The 19,752-nt window shown below is 38.1% G+C and overlaps 1 protein-coding gene across 4 annotated transcripts in view; it reads right to left on the reverse strand.

Annotated features, from left to right (window-relative positions):
- AKT3 (AKT serine/threonine kinase 3) overlaps window positions 1–19,752 on the reverse strand; it is a 161,972-nt gene that overhangs the window by 37,010 nt on the left and 105,210 nt on the right. For all 4 annotated transcript variants that reach the window (XM_055714540.1, XM_055714539.1, XM_027801498.2 and 1 more), the window contains 5 exons: window positions 17,545–17,676; window positions 13,511–13,576; window positions 11,811–11,879; window positions 4,136–4,258; window positions 1,989–2,117 (listed from right to left, as the gene is read on the reverse strand). In XM_055714540.1, coding sequence (XP_055570515.1) covers window positions 1,989–2,117; window positions 4,136–4,258; window positions 11,811–11,879; window positions 13,511–13,576; window positions 17,545–17,676 — 519 coding nt within the window. The remainder of the gene's footprint in view (window positions 1–1,988; window positions 2,118–4,135; window positions 4,259–11,810; window positions 11,880–13,510; window positions 13,577–17,544; window positions 17,677–19,752) is intronic.

Raw genomic sequence — 19,752 nt, forward strand, 5'->3', positions numbered from 1 at the left:
CAGGCTAAGAATAGTTCTGGAACCCTTAAATGCAGGTAACTGCTGAGTGGCCCTGCACTAAACACAAAGGAGATGTCACAGATTGACACACCAGATAGCAACATTCTGCATCCAAGTCATCCTTGGAATCTAAGGGATGGGAGTCTGCAAAGGAGACCAGGTATTAGTGAGTTTGTCTTCAACAGCTAGAGCAGCTGGTGACTCACCAAACAGCTGAAATGAACACAGTTAACCAATCAAAATTATTTAGGTACTTCAAACCCACAGTTTGAAAGGATGACTGCTCAGATTTCTCTTCACTGCTGAAACAATCAAGGAAGACGGAACCAGATGGATGGAAAGAAATTTAGTGGCTCCTAAGAATACTGATGTTTCTTTTATAGTTGGAGAAAAAGAATGTATCAAAAGATCATGCTATGAACCAAAATGGTTTCATTAACTCTGCATACCATATTCACTTATAATCAACTATTAGCAGTTTCAATTTCCTCCCCAAGTGCACACTGGAGGAGACTTAAAATTTGCTTTAGGATATTTAGAAAGACTCTCAAACCCTCAAACTTGACTATCCTAAAATCTTCATTTCCAGCCAGCAGTATCTAGAAAGTGATGTATACCAGTTTCCTTGACATCCTTTAATTGTAAGGTTCAGAATAAAAAATGAAAGGCAATCTAAACTTGCTTGTTTAAATAGGCACCAGCGCTTGTTACTGCTCTTCAGGAATCAATACTCCTGAAAATCGGAGGGTAACGAGCTATGCTGAATCAGTACCCTCCTCATCTACTCCCTTCAAACTAAGGCATATTCTTCTTCAAAGGCAACACGTAACAACAGACTTTCTGGTGGTGCTGAGTTGCTGCAAGAGGTGGGAAACCCTTGAAGGATCCTTCTCTAAAACAAATGGTAGGACTGAAAGGCTTGAGAAGTCCTTTAGGCTGACGGGAAAGTTGTCTCAGTATCAGGTGTGTACTATGCCAATTAGCAATCTTGAACGCTGACAAGACTGGAAAGAAGCTCTAATTCAGCATCCGCAGAATCCTTGGCATGGAGTAAAAAAATAATGCTGTCTTTCATGTCAATACTGACATTGCGTCTGGCTACCCCAGGGGAGACGCAGAATGACATTTCTGAGCCCCACAATCAGCACTGTTGAATGAAGAGAGAGGACAAACCCCACAATTTTGACAGTGCTTTCCTTGCTTTTTCTCAGTAGGCGTCAGTAGCAGAGCTGTCAGCACTAACACTGGGGTAAATCATTCAGGTGACTTGAGCTTCCACAACAGATTCTCAAGTGGCCAAACCAGAGCTGTGAAGGGAACCAAAACAATGTCTTCGTGTCCCATCTTTTTATCAGTCCTCAAGACACATGTGATGTCTGGCATACTGAGTGCTAGCTAATGGTAAAGATGCGGTGACACACTCTGGGACGCCACTTCTGCTTACATATTAGGAAACAGCTACGTTTTTCTGCCTATCTCAACCAGTTCTGAGGTTGATACACTCAACTGTTTTTAGCAGAAGCATCTAAAATTTCAACTCCCTCTCCCTGCAACTGGCGAGTTCAGATAAAACTCAGCAATCTCAGTATCTTCCTATTCCCCCTCGCCTCCATTGAGGCTATATAAACGCTAGTTATACAGCTCAGTTAAGCAGGATCATATGTTCCAAGTGACAGACAGATGGAAGATTATTTTTGAAGAAATCATTGGAAGATAAAAACTTTACCAGAGGAAGGCAAACATGAGAAGCAAAATGCACGTTAGAGGCCTTTTTAAACACTAAGAAGCACAGCATCAATATATATATATAATCACCACAAAGAATAGTAGCACATACAATTCTGAATAACAACTGCATAGTATTCATCGGGCAGACTGTCAGTTCTTTACTACAATGAATGGTTTTCAGCAGACAAACATCACAGTCTAAAATTAAATGAAAAATAAACATTTTATACTGTATTACAAGAACATATTCTAAATCATACCTCAGGTGCCAGGTATTCTGGAGTACCACAGAACGTTTTCATAGTTGCTGCGTCTGTGATTCCTTCTTTGCAAAGACCAAAATCTGTAATTTTTATGTGTCCATCTTTATCCAACATTAGATTTTCTAACTGTGTTGGGGAAAAAAAATGTTACCATAGTATTTCTTAACAGGACAGGCTGATGCATTACATCAATTTTGCAAAAAAGATACAGAGTTATTGCTTGCAATAGACTGTAATTTGTTTGTAATTTCCAAAAAAATACAGCATCTATTATATTACAGCATTTAACAGTGTTTACTGTTACACAAGTTAAATAATCACTTAATAAAGTAAATCCCAGGTCAATAGAAGTGTGCCCTTTCATTCTTAAGTTTTAGAAGTTTGGTGCATCTTCCATAGAACAAAAGTAAAATACTTTTCTAAATCAGATTTTCTAAATCTAAACATTCTCAAGATATAATCAAATAATTCAAGGTTACAATTACGGCTGTCATTTGGTAATACTTTATAGGTTTCCTTTGCTGTAACATGACCTTCAATTATCAAGATACATTTTACCTACTACACTGTCATGAAACAGCTAGTATATATCCATAAATCCTTAAAATACCTGATATCTTCCACAACTTTTTCAATAACAGACAAAAGTGGGGGTAGAGAGGCTAAAAAAAAAGAGGATAGAAACAAAACCTTTGAGGTAAATTCCTCCTTGTATATTAGCAAAGACACTGTTTTTTAATTGTGCATGTGTACACCTGCATGCTTTGCCTTGCTTTTTAAATACATGATTCTTGCTTTGAAATGTGAAAAGAGAATACAGCCCGTTATATAAAGAACAGGAATAAAAATTACTACTATATGGACTATCTCAAAAGCACGGCTATTCATCACTTTCCCAAAAGCCTTTTATTAGCAATACTTTAAATACAGATAGAACCAAAACCAAGTGAAACATACTTCTCAACAACTTTTCTTAACCTTTTTTTCTAAGGTATGTAGTGAAAATGCTAACAAAGAACAGTCTCCTGTCTTCCTAAGTCTGCATAAGCCTGAAATACATTCAAAGGTATGTGTTTCCTGTTGAGTCTAAGTGTCACACAAAGAAGATGCAAAGTCGATGACACCAGCAGTAGAAGATTAACGATGTCAAGTTCCTCCTTCCTTATTAGACTTTAAATCAACAATCATGACCTATCATTCCTTGACTAGACAATTCCATATTTTTCCAAGATGCCACAGCATTTCATGTTATTACAACAGATTCTGCTACAAAAAGGTAACCCAATATTTTGCTTTCTATCTGCCTCCCTGAGCAGAACTTGCCTACCATTGCCTACTTCTCCTTGGTTCCCGTGCAAAGGAGCTGATGAACAAAATCTGCTTGTGTGCAAGTATAAAGGGAAAGCACAATCTCCCATACAAGAAATTAAATGTTTGTCACAGAAATAATACAGTCTCATCATGGAATTTATAGGTTTCTCTTGCGTAAGTTAGTTAGGAAAAGTTCCTGTTGAAAGCAAAGGTGATTTTCCACAGAACATGGTCATGCTGTGTCACAGAGTACCTGAAGCTTCAGGCAACCAAGGATACACAACTGTATACCCAGGCAAGCCTAAGACAAACTACATTCCAATATTACAAATCTTCCCCAGGATACAAAAGACAAAATAACGTTTAAATTAAGGCTGAATTTATTTTCCTATTAAAGTGTTCTGAATTGTTTTAAAATGTTTTCAAACCATACAAGAACATAACTTTTTGGTGAGATAAAGAGAATGCAGTCACATTGTCCCAATTCTCCATTTCCCTTGTTTGGGGACATTGAGAATTACATTTGAGATATGTTGAAATCCAAGTTAAGTTATAATTAACAGGAGGGGAAAAAAAAGATCAGAAGTTTAAATCTCCTTCAAGTACCACTAAGGTATGCTGTTTCTTTTTTTCATTAAGTTAGCCAAGTAATATAGCCATCTATAGATTGCTGTATCAAACAACTTCCTTCAGCACACACAGAACTTTAAACTGAACACAGGGGTTTTTTCCCCATTAACTCTGAATAGTGCAACTTTATAATTACTTTGTGTTTGTCCCTATAGTCCCTGCAAAAACAAAAATTTGATTACTTTTTTTTTTTCTTTTTTTACCTTGAGATCACGGTAGACAATCTTCCCAGAATGCAGATAGTCCAGGGCAGAGACAATTTCTGCACCATAGAAGCGTGTGCGGTCCTCTGAGAACACCCGCTCTCTCGACAAATGGAAAAACAGCTGCAGGGTAAACAGCAGGGACAGGATTGTAATAATTACTGATTTAGTGGGGGAAATTAACACAAACATAAAACACCTCTCATCACCATATTGTGATGATAGATAGTGTACTCTCAGTGGACACTCAGCACTCTTAGACAGCAGCTGGCTTATCTTTTCTGGGTTTCCAAAGGGAGAAAGCGAGCTGTTAAATCAGCGTTTTAATCAATATACCAATCTTGTTTAAGGCATTCTGCTTGCTACTCATTTAACCTTCAGTTACCAGAGGAAAAAAAAATATGCAGCAGAATCATTATGTACTTCTCCCTCCACTACCTCCTTAGACTTTAAGTCACTGAGAAATATCACTAAAATACCCAGATTCTCGTTCCACCTTAAAGTTTTTCAGTAATTTATTAACTTTCTTTTGAAGCGAAAAAAGCCTAATTCTTCAGTAGACTTCGACTGAAATGGTGAACTGGCATTTTACAAAAACAGCACATTCATACTGCTAGCAATATCATGGTCACTAGAAAAAACAAACCAACCAGTGCTTAGGGCTTATAAAAACAAATCTACGTATTTAGTGTATTTCTTTGCTACAATATAAACATTTCTTTGGGGGTTTTATCACTTCTTCAATACTTTAGAAGTAACAGCCCTTTGCAGGCACTTCTTCAACTGAAGTCTTCAGTGAAAAATACTGGTCATTACGTGCTGCCAGTAACTTCAGCTGCACTGAAAAAGCCTGAAGTAAAATTCTATAAGGTTGTCAGCATCTTACTGGATAAAACATCACCCCCAGAACCTGGAACAGTACCTAAAAAAGCAGAATTTGGCTGTTTGATTCAAATGCTCTCTAAAATGGCTAGCTTTATTTACTGTGTTAAGAAAGCTTGGGAAAGTCCTACAGCAAAGATTAGCATGTTTTCTGTATTCTGCTCCAGACCTGCAGGCCACCTGCCTTACTCCTTCAAGCTACGATGTTTGTTTTTTTTACCACCAGGGCTAACCATCAACAAAACAGAAAATACAGAAAATGTGACCACTGATAAATTAAACATAGGCAAGGAAATTCATAAAAATGATGTGCATTTTTTAATTTTGACTGCTAAAAATATCAAGTAGATGAGAATTCCAGAATGGCAGGGTAGTTAAAAAAAGAACCAAAACCCAAAACCAACCAGCCAAAAAAACAGTAACATGCTTAATCTGTCGTTATCACATCCTACTTTACACCTGTAGGAAATCTACACTGCTCACATGGCACAAATCAGTGTAAGAATTACTGCAGCTACTTTAGCACGTAAACTTTTCAACAAAGTCAATCCTATAAGCTTCTTTCCTGACAGTTGTACTTCAAAAGAAGAGTATTACTTTCTTCTGAATCTAAACAAACTTCCCACTAAACTGAGCCTCTTGGCAGCATATACTTGTACAAGCAGAGACTTCACAGAAAACAGAAACTGCAGTACGATTTAGAGTATTTCAGTGTTGTTCATTATATCTGCATTCCCCTTTCAGTTTCTTTTTGAATTCTCAAGACACCCTGTACAAAAATGGAATGCCTGCATGAGAAGGAGGATCACTATTCTGTAGGTATTTCAGCTGCTCCTGCTGCTCTTTTCCCCATTGAAGCACCGATCCTGGCGGTGACATCAGCCCTCCCTGTAGTAACCGGCTTTCTGTACTGAGGACTGCTTAATTGCCCACGCAAACAGAAAACCACAAGACTAAGCAACTAAGTCTGCCTTCATGAAGTGCCTCACATGTCATAAGACTGGGAAAAGAATAAATCAATTTCTCAATTTGTGGGGCCTTTTCCACACATTTTTTGAAAGATTTAAATAGGAAACAAATGCTGCTAAGTAGATTTTAATCCAAATAAAGCAAACTACAAAACTTACGTATTTATGTGTTTATGTCTGTACTGTAGTCTCTTTCGTAAATAATGAGCTAATATCATTCATTTTTAAGAGTTTTATTTGTTTGGATGGAGTCAAAGTAATTCAAAATAAAGGTCAACTTTTAGATCACTTTATAATGTGTACAAATAGAAAACACAGCTGAGAAATTTATAATATAATCTCCAATTAGCCCTACATTCCTATCTATATGAGAGGACTATTGCAATTTTCTCTATGAAAGAGATGGATCCAGTAGCTGAGCAGCAAAGTCTTAGAAAATTCTAACAGCTCAGGATACTAGCCAGCAACAGATTTATTAGTTCCCACAAAAAAGTGTCCCGATTTGAATCTGTGAGTTGATAACCTGACATATTAACACAACACAAGTTTATTTCCTTTAGTGTTTTCTTTCCAACAAAATATTCTCAGTATTAATTCAAAATACTAACTTCAAAGTAAAATGACCAGCTAGAAATAACTAGCAACAGTTCTGTGTTTGCCAGAGACTGAGTTCCCAAGTCAGTGTATTTTAATGTCAGACGTTTAACTACAGTCATTCTTCATAAGCATTCTTCGTATTATTATAGCACTTCACAGACTTGTCATCAAACAATACGTGCTAGTTTTTAATGAAGAATGTACAGATATAAAAATGTATGTTAAATGCAAATTCCTACACTCAAATACATGCTAAAAATTCTAAAGTTATTTTTAAAATGATAACAGAAACATCTAATTCAGTGAGATTACAGCATTATTTTCAACAAATTACGTATTTGGTTCACTATTATGAAATAATTGTGCCACCAGGCTCTGTTTACGATTGTCAGAACATGAAGATCAGATTTATTAAGTCAGAGAAGGAAAAGAAGGAATCTGATGGAAGGTTCTGAAAAACACTTCCAACATGTGCACTATTTATTGATTTACAGTTATTAAGTATGTGCTATAAAGTCATTGGAATTGCAATCAAAATAGCTTTGGCACAAGGAAAGCCATTTTGCATATAACATTTTTGATGGCATACTTGAGGGTGCTATAGTTACAGTGAGGACTGGAGCTATAAATTTCCTGGTACGCCTTTATTTAAAAACTGAACAACAATGTTGCCGTGGGGTTTTATCCTAATAAAAAATGTTAATGGAAAATTTTTAACAAATGAAAACAAAGATCAAAACTAAAAGTATATTCAACTGCACATCCAAGCATGCCACATATATAAAACACACAACCTTATATCAATCAATACATTAAACTTCTACACATGCTATTGACCTATTTAGCACGTTGAAAGTTGTATGACTGCTTCTTGCTGTTGTATATCAGGTTTGTGCAGCTCTGCAATTAAACACATTTTATATTTGACTATTGATCTGACTCTTTTGCAAAGCATTTGCAGTAGCAGCCTTGACGTTTTGAATTATTTGTTTATTGTTTCAGACTTTATACTGTTTCTAGGGACATTCTATACCCAAATAAATATAGTACCCTTATCTCGCACTATCATAATTTTAGGCTAAGGAACATTCTCTCATTTTCGTGGTTTAGGAAAACAAAATGGGACACAGCCAAGATAAAAATGACAAAGCTTACACCAATATTCAGTCATTTTTCATTAGGTAGGTTGTATATTCTGTCTTCTTTTCTAGACAGTAACAGCACTTGTTCAATTAGAACAAACCATTTAGTTCTCTCTTGCCTAATGAATTGAAGCAAGAGCTGCGGAAAAAAAGAAAGCCAAGCAGAACAGAGATTGAGAATTCTGGAGTGGAGAAACCATCTGAACAAACTGTAGAGTCTCATTTTATTATACAGATAATTACCAATTAAGTTTGTTACAAAGTACAGAATTTGGAATTATCCTGAAAGTGCAAAGCAAGGAAGTTAATCAACTTATTAGTCAGCTGAATCAGTGCACTTTGCAGAGTAATGTATGTAATAGATTTCATTCCTAAAGCTTTTCAACCAGCAAAATACTGGAAAATAAAAAATGAGAAGCACACAGTACAGTCCAAAAGTATTCTCCAAAAATAAAGAGCCATTCTTAGAACATCGGGGTTTATACCACAGTTTACACCATTCTGTGCGACCCAGAAGTTGGGGGAATACTGTAACATACTACTAACATACTGCAATCAAATAGTACTCAAAATTACAGGCGTCACAAAAGGAAGAGTAGGCAAATCCATACTAGCAGGAAAACCATCAATACTGACTGACTTTTTTTTCCAAATGTCGATATGACAAGGACAGCAAAAAATGTACAAAAAAATGAAGGGGTATTCTTTTCTTTCAAGTAGGCCTGTGTTCATCTGCAAGTACTGATAGTTTTACTTATTTAAAAATATTTACATTAATATTCTGTATTTTGAACCAAAAAAACCATGCAGTATTGCACGATAAACTGTATTTTTTTTACGACACATGCATAAAATCTGCCATTTCAAAGTCCCGATACTGGAATTTGGTCATCTCAACTAAGCCAGATGAGTGTTGGTTTTTTTCTAAAATCAAATTTCAATGCCTTAAAGCCACTTTAATGTAATTCCTTCAGTATAACAAAGGAGTTGAGATATAATCACAATGGTGGAAGTATCCTTCTAGCTCTATACTGCAACACAGTTTATGATCAATAGACATGGCTAAGCACTTAATCCAGACAGTCCAACAGCAACACTAAAAAATGAAAAAGTTAAGCTTTCAGCCCACAACAAAGTTTTCAAGATTGGGCCCTTAAGCAGCAGAAAATTAACAGTAGAAGTTCTAAGTATAAGGAAAACATAGTCAATATTTCCATCTGAAAAAATTCTTGAAAAAAATCCTCTAATGTTTTTATATATATATATATTTTTAAACCCTCTAATGCTTTAATATATTTAGCTACAGAATAGGTTTTGGTTTTTTTTTTAAAGGAAGTCAATTCCATACAGTAATACTTTGTACACTGTAAAGAAACACATACAGTGTAAATATAACTGATGCAGTTACATTTTCATTATACTGTGTTCCCTTATTAACTGAGCTAAATAATGAGAAGTTACATAGGCAAGGTAAGGCAATGATAAATTGGTACCATTCTGGTGGGATATTAAATTCAACATGGATCTGGATTTTTCATCAGTATTAAAGATTCATGTTTAGAAGCATTTTAACATGATTTCTTCTCCTCCCAAATGAAATTCAGTAATTCAGTGACCCCTTCCTTGACTGTTTTCCTTCCCAACCACAGGAACAGGAACTCAAGACCCCCAGTACTGACTACACTTTTTACTACTGTAGTTGGGCAACAGCCTAAATTGTGGCATTTTCTTGCTTTCACCTAGATGAGAGTCAAGAATACAGACACAAATTTCAAGAACTCCTTCCTTTGAAGGACTGTTCGGGTAATGTGCTCCTGAAAGGTGTAGTCCATGAAAATTCCCAAGCAACTGACCCAGACACAACTGTTTAATTGAAAGGAAATCTTTAATGTAACAGAATTTTAAACAGAAACACACTTAAGGTAGTACAGCTCTGGAAAGAATCAAAAGCAACATAGTACTGCTAGAGGCAATTTCCCACTGGAAGGATATAATTAAAAGATGAGTTTTCAACACCTTCAACAGTAAGAAACCATTGTAGGGAAATGAACTTCCTTGGAACACAGAGAAAACAGTAGAGGGAAGCAGCAAAAGAAAAGTCTGTGTACCATATAGGACATACACTTACAAACGGCAAAAATGTTGGCTAAACTTTGTGTAGCTTATTTTCAGTTGTTTCGAGTTAATAACAAGGCTAGTTTTACAAAGATTAAGTCCTTTGTATTGCTTAGCAGACAGTGACTAAAGTCTGGAATTCACAGGAAAATTTCCTAAGATTAAAGGTTTTCCTATTTAAAAGGCCAGTTTGTCCAACTTCTAGATCTCTAGTCAGAGAGAAGCACGTAAGCATATCAAAAGAGTTTCTTCAAAGAAAACTGCCAACTCTGAAAGGCCATTATTTCCCACTGTGGCAAAAATTTATGGTTAGCGTCACAGAATTAGGGAACCATCAGCAAACAACATGAACAACACTGACAAACAAGAGCACCGTACCTGTTATAAAGCAACCCACTCTTGGCATAGTACATTGCAATTATTCAAATCCCGATAAGCAAAAGCAGACTGCCACCCAGAAACCCATGACACGAGATGTTTGCAGCAGTTGGCACAAGAGTGCACCACCCAATGCAGAGGAATGCAAGATACAAGCCCGATCAAAACACGGTGTCAGAGTATCCTCAATCACAAGAAAGGAGTCAAAAACATTCTCTGTGGACTCTGCTCTGTATTCAAATAGGACAGAAAGGTACCTTTCAAAAAGATGAGTATCTAAACAACAGGCTGATGCTAAAAACATACTTTCAAAGGGCATCCCCTGAGATTACAGAAATGCAGTAAGGTCTTGCACAGAGAAAACTAAGAATTATTAGCTACTTTCTAAGACATCACTTTAAAAATCATTGAAGATAGCCTTGACTTAATATTGGTGATATTTCAATGTCAAATAAGCCAGCTGAGTGACCAAGAGATGCTGTTATCCCATCACTGCTGAGGGAGATCTTTGTGTCTAGCTCACCTAGCCATGAAGGGACGTCCAGAACTGGGTTTAGCCATACTGAGTTAAACAAGCCATCCTCCCATATGAGAACCCTACAGCTGCATGTTTAGCCAGGGCTGGTAGACAGCCATGGATGAGATAGGATGTAAATGGCCCTCAGACAGGACCCAGAAACTGCCAGAACAACAAATGCAAGACAGGCGCTCTGGGGGCGCTCAAGCATTAGGCTTACAGCTGAAGACAGTTTTATTGTAGGAGAACACAGCAGAAGGACAATGCAAAACATGGTACCATGCTGCAGCAATTCCTGAATGAAGAAACAGTTTCTGATAAAAAAAGCTAGTGGAACACATAGTCTCTTAACGTTTTTATGCAGCATATAGTAGACAAAATAAGGAAAAACCCCTAGTTCATGTTGTAACAAGATACAAACGGCAAACAGCACCTAAAAGGCAGATAAAAGCCCTCTTCTTAGATTGCAGTTCTCTTTAATTCCATTTGATGGATATAGTTTTTGATATTCCGTTCTTTAGTAAACAGCTGGAGGACAGCAATGGCTTAAGGCTAACACCCCCTTAAGAAGTTTAGCACTTAAACTGAAATTTCCAGAGTACACAGCAAGGGAAGGGCACAGCAGCAGTGAAAAATATGAACACTGCACTCTTTTCTCATAGGTATTTGCAATGGCTACAACAATGAAGAGAGCACATACCTCACATCAGGACAAAAATAAGACTGCTCATCATTATTTTTCCATGTTTAAACTAGATTATGACTGTTTCATGCTAGAACATGCTATAACATGCTTGAGGATGAAACAACATGCTATTCGTAATTATTTCTCTACCATGAAATTATCTTTCATGATACAATAGTCTAATTTTTTCATTATAGGAACTACTTTTGACAGCATAGTTATAAAACATGTCTACATTTTTTTTAAATAAAAGTTTTAAAAACTTTTTTTTTAAAAAAAAAAAAAGAAGGTCAAAGATACTACACAAAGCAAAAAATCCAAGAAAAACTTAAAAGTGTAACCCAGAGACAGAATTACCATTACAAGTGCAGAACATCTTTTTTAAACTTACCTCTCCTCCGTTAACATACTCCATGACAAAACACAAACGATCCTTTGTCTGGAAGGAATATTTCAAGGACTTGCAAAGAAAACAGCAAAACCAAACCAATTATCATCTTGTATTAACACGATTTCTTGCACTTCAACTGTAACAAAATTTAATTTTATCCTCTTATGCAGACAATTCTGACTTGGTGAGAACTTTCAGAGTAATTAAAAGTGTAACTTCCTATCTGGAGCATGAAATAATTTAACACAAAAACCTGCATGTCTTCCCTCATCTCTGCCACACGGCCATTGATACAAAAAAATCATGCCTGTTGTAATATAATACTAAGTAGCTACTAAAATACACAATGTTACACTGCATTTCTGACTGCCTTACATGGTACCAGCTATTCTCACTCACCATATTTTTATGATGTCCACTTCAACAATGCCCATGGACAGACTACCATATTCTTATTAATTTCTCCCAAAAGAAATCTGAAAAGTGATCTTAACCTGCTTTCATTTCCAAAGCAAAGAATCTCTGGGTTTACATACTATGCAATGTTAAAAACACTTGAGTGCCAAATTAATACATCTATTTACATACAATTTTGAAATTTTAACAAATGTTATTATCATAATTAAAATTCTTGACCTATCAATGTTGATTTGATTTTGCTGGGAAAAATACCACCAAAGAAAATCTACAGATGTGGGCTTGACCTAAAAGAAACAAAATGCAGTAGAACTACAGTTAACAAATTCATAATGAGATTCAAGTGACTTAAATACTGCATGCCTCCTTACAGGATTTGTTTCATAATACCAGAAAGACATGAAGATACAACTGCAGCAACGGTGTTGCATGATTTGATGGTAATTATGCCTATTCCTGCTTACCTTTGCACTCTAATTTAAGAAACTTCAGGGGATCTCATTTCTGTCTACTGAATTTCCAAGAATGTTTTGACCAAGCAATGTGAATGCAATCCTCTGCTTTCTAAATGGTTTATGATTTTTGAAATAGGAAAGCTTTGATGTTATACTTTGATATTTTAACGCAAAAAAGAAAAAAATCTCCCCTAATCTTGAGATACAGCATTATCTCTTGAAATCAACAAAAGGATTTTCTAATACAATCTCAAAGGAGAGGAATCAGAATTACTTCTACAGAAAGAAGTCAGTTGTAAAATTAAAACTATTAATCATAATTTGACATTAATGTCAACATTTTCATCCTCTTTTCAATATTTCCCTGCTATTAAATATTAACTATATAAAGACAAAGACATTGAGGTAGTAGGGTCCAAGTTTTGTTGCTTCGTGGGCTACTTATGTTGAATAAATTGGTATTTTTACCATTTTATTGAATTCTTAATTAAGTTTTCTTGGTAAAAATTTCTTACTTGACACTATGTGAAATCAATAACCTTTACTGAAAAAGCATTCATATATAAAAATCACAACAATTGCACAACAGTTACATTCTACAATTAAATTTATTTTCAATGCAGGTAAATTATTAGAAGCTTTCTTTCTGAACCCTTCAATACATATTCTGGTAAAGGATATCGTATAAGCACCAGATAGCTACTACTTATTTACAAATCTCCATGAGAAGGACTTTGGGATTTGCGTATAAATTATGTTCATAATGGAATACAAATGATACTGAAAATTATTTGCTCATGTACTTAAAAACTAATTCCTAATACTTACTGTTAAAAAAGGGTGTCTGGTGTTTTTCAATACTCTGCTTTCTGTAAGAGTATGAGCCACTTCATCCTGAGAAACAAGAGTGGAAGAAGTAGGTCTGAATTAAGATATAAAATTGTTATTTAATTAATTACAAGGGAAAGGTCAACACTTTCGAAAAAAGAAAGCTACAGCACAGTTTTGGAAAATGGAACAAACCTGAAACAAACAAGAAAACTCACGTTTTCTGAGAAAATGTTTTAAGGTTTGGCAAAAGATAATTTAACATATTTTATTTGATTTTCTTTTTCTTATTTTCTTGCTGTAAAATGAAGCCTTTAACTTTACAGACAATGCAGGGAAGGAAGAAATGCTAATAACGGATTTGATAGTTTAAAAATACAGTCATCACAGCTCTGCAGCTCTGGTACGAATCACCTGAACAACCTACCTACAGAGCGACGGGATCCGTTTGCAGGAAACATACACAGGTAGTCACCGACTCTAAAGCCTAGTCTCATCTAGCCTAACGTTAAGCGAAATTGTTTTGAAACATTTGCTTGGTTTGGCGTTTGTGCTTCCCTCCCTCCCGCACTGGGCGGCCCTCAGGAGCCAGGCGGGACCCCGGCCACCTCCATGGCGGTGGGAGATGTCCACATAATACCTGGCCCATTTCCAGACAGATTTTGAGAAAGGGACAACTCAGAGAGAGACTGTGACGCTCTCCCATCTGCGAGCCAGGACGGGCAAGGTTAAAGAAAATGCTGCGCCAAAGGGAGAGAAAGAAACTAACGCGGCCCTCGTGGGTGGTTGTCCCCTGGTCTGGCCACAGCCTGGGCCCTCTGGCCAGCCCCGCCATGCCAGAGGTGAGCAGCAGCCCAGAGGGGACAGCGAGGCCCCAGGGGCAGGGCTACGGCCCCTCACACCGCCATCTTGTGCTAGGGCGAGGGGGACAAAATGGCGGGAAGAGGGCGCTCACCCAGCGCCACAACAGTGAGCGGCCCCTGAGGGCTAGGGAGAAAAGCAGGGCACTTGGGAGGTTCATATTATGAATACACAGTCATTTTATGGAATTCTGCATGTAATACATGCAGCGAATCCCCCCTCCCCAGGCTGCCAGGGGCCGGACCTAAAAGCCAGAGAGCCGCTGAGCTGCTTTAGCTGTTTTCTGTAGCGCTAAGCTACCGCTGAGTGTTATATTACACAAAATTGAAGACTAACTTGGTGTGACTCAAACTTCAACCATAAACATGCAGAAGTAAATGTATTTAGTCAGAGTATACTTTATTATTGCTACAAATAATACCAATATATTACTGTACTACACATGCTTATCAGACTCTGAAGATAAGGTATTATTAAACTAGAAAGTAAACACAGATGTCAGGAGTTTTAAATTACACTTCGAAAACTGTCAAAATAGGAAGTTCAACAACAACAACAGAGGTAGTGGTAATAAATTACGATGCCGTTTAGCTGAACAGCAGCGCAACACTGAGTACATACATTACAACCATGTACTGGGGGAAAAATAAACACACTTCAAGGAGAAAAGCAAGCCTAAAGTTTTATTTATTTACTTACTTTTAAACCTCAGTGTTTCAACAGATATGGGGTATAAAAAGCTGGCAATGGCCAGCTTTTCCGTCATTGCCTCAGAAGTTTTTAATAATGGCAGCAATTTCCTGGTAAGTGTAATATTAATCTGTCACAAACATTTAGGATTGCCAGGTTTAGGCTGAAACGGGCAGATGTAATACAAGTTTCTAGATACAGCTGTCAATGCACCAGTTTTCTGCTTCATATTATGCCGTTAAAGGTATGACCTTCTGCAGTGTATATTATATCACATTACTATTCTACCTAGTGACTGTATCCTTAGCACTGATCTCCAGAGCTAAATGTTATTGATAAATCCCCATGACATACTCAGTCAAGGACTGGGCTAGACAGCTAAGCTCAGGCTCAAGCCTGCTTTAGTTTTTAGTTTGAGGAGGAGTGGAAAAACTGGTATGTGGTGACCATAGGGGAAAAAACGTGACCACACTACTTGCGAAGATCTAAGCATAGTCTTTGTGTCGTTGTTTCATCAGTTTCTTATCAATATACAACCACACTATGGAAGACTTAGAGAAACTTCCTTCAAAACAAAATAGCAGTTCTGAGGAAGTAAAATTTGAAAGACTGAGGTGCTCCCATTTTCATCACAGGATGAAAGGCATCTTTCCTCACACCTTTACCTTCTTGTTAGTCTACAAACAGGCAGAAAAACAGACCCTGGTTTGCTTCAGGGAGTGCCAGGTTCTGCCCAATCTATCACCTAGCTAGCTTTCCATTTTCATATTTCAAATCAATAAACAGTTGCATCCCTGATAGCTTCAAAGTTTCTCAAGCTTTACACATACTTCTATGAACAAGAATTTTCACTCAACAGAGACACAAAGTTATCAGAGAATCAGTTTTAACCCATCTAAAAATCCAGTGCTATTGTAGCAGCCAGCAAAGTAAAAAGAAATCCTAGAATTCAAAAATGTGTTTTGTACTTATTGATACAAAGAAGCAAGCTGAAATGCTCCGAAGGCTGGAAGGGTATGAAGGAACAGCAGCAGAGCAGGAGTTCATAGCAGTCAGACGTAAGAGTCCCCTGAGGACCCCCTGGGTGCCAGGTATCAGCAGAGCACTGGGGAAGGATGTCAGGCTGGAGACTGGGCCACAGCATGCAGCAATCAGATAGACTCTGAGACCCACAGGGCGACCCACAGAGACTGCTGCCATTTATAGCTTTACAAAGAGGACCACTGAGATCCTCCTTTCCACGCAGAATCAGGAGAACACAGCAGTGATACCGCCTCTTCCTCATTATCGTTAGATGCAGTAAGAAGAAAAAGTACACTCTAGCTGCTGTTAGTACAAATCATGCACACACCAAGTACCCTGCCAATGCACACGAGACAGCTGCCAAGGGCACACAGAACTCGCTGGTCAGTCTCTTCCCTGCTGAAGACATAAATTTAAGTCTCTCCCCCTACACCAGGGCTGGTTTAAATGAAACTCAAGGAAATATAATTGTCTTTGAGGTTTCTACTCCTCTTAGCAAATTTTATTGAAATTGATCAACACATTCAAAAGTCATTAGAAAGTGAGTGACAGGCAGACAGATGAGCATAGACTGCAAAACTCTGTAAACCCTGTTTCCGTAAGCCGAAAGGAAAATTAGAAAAATCTGAAGAATATTTTAGAATAAAATATATGTAAAATACAGCAGTTCCCATCCACATTGTTTTAATGAATGAATACTGTTATTGTCAGCCTCAAGCACTCAAAAATCTCAGTCAGATTCACATCCTTCAAAACCCTTCATACTTAATAATTGGGATTATTTTTAATTGTGTCTCATGGTGACAAAAGCATGTAGGTTCTTTGCTCTCAACTTGTTCTGTGCAGGTGAGATTCAAAACTTCATAATTGCTAGAAACAAAGCTGAGAGTAGATTATCTTCAAGTTTGAACTTAGTAAAATTATGACCAAGCACAAGAGCTAGTAATACTAAACTAATCAAGCTTAAGTGACTGGACAATACCAGATTAAATGATGCCATCAGACATCAGCTTCAGACTTTCCTTGTTCCTCAAGAACTGAAAAAAATAAATTGTTAATCCCATGCACAGCAGTCTTTTCTAACATAGCAGGAACAGAGCACAGGTATATTAAATTAATTGCATTTATCTGAATAAACCTGCAGAAAAATTTCTGTAGTGTGTAATATATACCACAATACACTTTTTCTTGTTTTAAACTTGGATTGCACTATTTTCCTGCTCAGTGAACTCTCTCAATGCTTTAGCACACTCTCGATTATAAAACACTGGAAAAAGGTATGTAAAATAGGTACACATGCTTTTTTGTATTCTTATTTTCTGAAGATATACACATATTTCAATCAAACTCAGTTACCATCAAAAATTAAATACCTTAAGTATTCCATTTTTGGTTGATTTGGTTGATTATTCCATTGAAGAAAAAAAAATACCTGATATTAAAAATATAACCTTCCTTACCTTTGCAATAATGACTTCTTTTTTCAAAATCTTCATAGCATAGTATTTCCCACTAGCCTTCTCTCGGACCAGGATAACTTTGCCAAACGTGCCTTTGCCCAGCAGTTTTAAATAGTCAAAATCATTCATTGTCTATAAAGGAGCAAAGAACAAGGATTAGCAAGACTTACGCTATCCAGTTCCAGTATGCACACAAGTGTGTCTGCATACAATCAAATGCTGTTACCAATATAATATAATCAGAACAGTTTACAAAAATAGGTACACTTCTATGAATAAGTTCATAATCAGAGAATCATTTAGGTTGGAAAAGACCTTTGAGATCATCAAAGCCAACTGTTAACCTTGCACTGCCAAGACCACCACTAAACCATGTCCTTAAGCAATGTCGTTTAGACACCTCCAGGGACAGTGACTCAACCAGTTTCTTGCGCAGCCTTTTCCAATGCTTGACCACCCCTTCCGTGAAGAAATTTTTCCTAATATCCAATCTATATCCCCCCCGGCACAACTTGAGGCCATTTCCTCTTGTCCTGTTGCTTGTTACTTGGGAGAAGAGACCGACCCCCCCTGCCTACGGCCCCTGTCAGGCAGTTATAGAGAGTGATAAATAAGGTCCTCCCTCAGCCTCCCTTTCTCCAGGCTAAGCAACTCCAGTTCCTTCAGCCACTCCTCATAAGACTTGTGCTCCAGCCCCTTCCCCAGCTCCACTGCCCGTCTCTGGACATGCTCCAGCCCCTCTACATCCCTCTTGTAGTGAGGCGCCCAAAGCTGAACACAGGATTCAGGGTGCAGTCTCACCAGTGCCAAGTACAGGGGGACAATCACTCACTGCCCTGGTCCTGCTGGCCACACTGTTTCTGATACAAGCCAGGATGCTGTTTGGCCTTCTTGGCCACATGGGCACACTGCTGGTTCATGTTCAGCCGGCACTCCACCAACACCCCCAGGTCCTTTTCTGCCAGGCAGCTTTCCAAGCCTGTAGCGTTGTGTGGGGGTGTTGTGATCCAAGAGCAGGACCTGGCACTACTCCCTGTTGAACCTAATACAACTGGCCTTGGCCCACTGAGTCAGCCTGTCCAGATCCTTCTGCAGAGTCTTTCTACTCTTGAGAGGATCAACGCTCCCGCCCAACTTGGTATCATCTGCAAACTTAGCAAGGGCAAGCTCAATCCCCTCATAGATATTAAACAGGATTGGCCCCAATACTGAGTCCTGGGGAACACCGCTTGTGACTAGCTGCCAACTGGATTTAACTCTATTTATTACCGCTCTTTGGGCTCAGCTGTCCAGCCAGCTTTTTACCCAGCATAGAGTACACTCATCCAAGCCATGAGCAACCAGTTTCTTCAGAATGCTGTGGGAGATGGTGTCAAAGGCTTTCCTAAAGTCCAGGTAGACAAGATCCACAGCCTGTCCCTCACCCACTAAAGTGGGTCACCTTTTCATAGAAGATCAAGTTCATCAAGCAGGACCTGCCTTTCATAAAACCATGCTGTCTGGGCCTCATCATCTGGTTGTCCTGTACATGCCACCTGATGGCATTCAAGATGATCCACTCCATAACCTTCCCCAGCATCGAGGTCAGGCTGACAGGCCTGTAGTTCTCCAGATCTTCCTTCCAGCTGGTCTTGTTGATGGCCGTCACATTTGCTAACTTCCAGTCGATGGGGACCTCCCTGGTTAGCCAGGACTGCCCATAAACAATGGAAAGTGCTCAGTGAGCACTTCCATCAGCTTCCTCGGTACCCCTGGGTGGATCCCATCTGGACCCAGTGACTTGTGTGTGTCTAAGTGGTGCAGCAGGTTACTGACCATTTCCCCTTGAATTATGGGGGCTTCATTCTTCTCCCAGTTACTGTCTTCCAGCTCAGCGGGCTGGGTACCCAGAGAACAACTGGTCTTACTGTTAAAGATTGAGTCAAAGGCGGCAGTAACTATATCCTTAAACCACTAGGATATATTGTTCGATAGTAGCACACAGATACACACTTACTTCTACAAAACAGACTCAGAACAAAGTCTTAGCCTATACCAGCATTTCATGAATGCTCTGCATCGACAGAACTTCATCAACTCCTGTATTACCAGGGACACAAGCAGGTGGCATATAGTAGGTTTTGCGTAACACCAACCACTGCACTGATGGTTTCTTTGCCTGATCCAAACTGTAGTATTATACCAGTATAATCCTACAACAGTCTTAGC

This window comes from Falco cherrug, chromosome 6 (genome assembly GCF_023634085.1).
Source record: "Falco cherrug isolate bFalChe1 chromosome 6, bFalChe1.pri, whole genome shotgun sequence".
NCBI classification, from domain to species: domain Eukaryota; kingdom Metazoa; phylum Chordata; class Aves; order Falconiformes; family Falconidae; genus Falco; species Falco cherrug.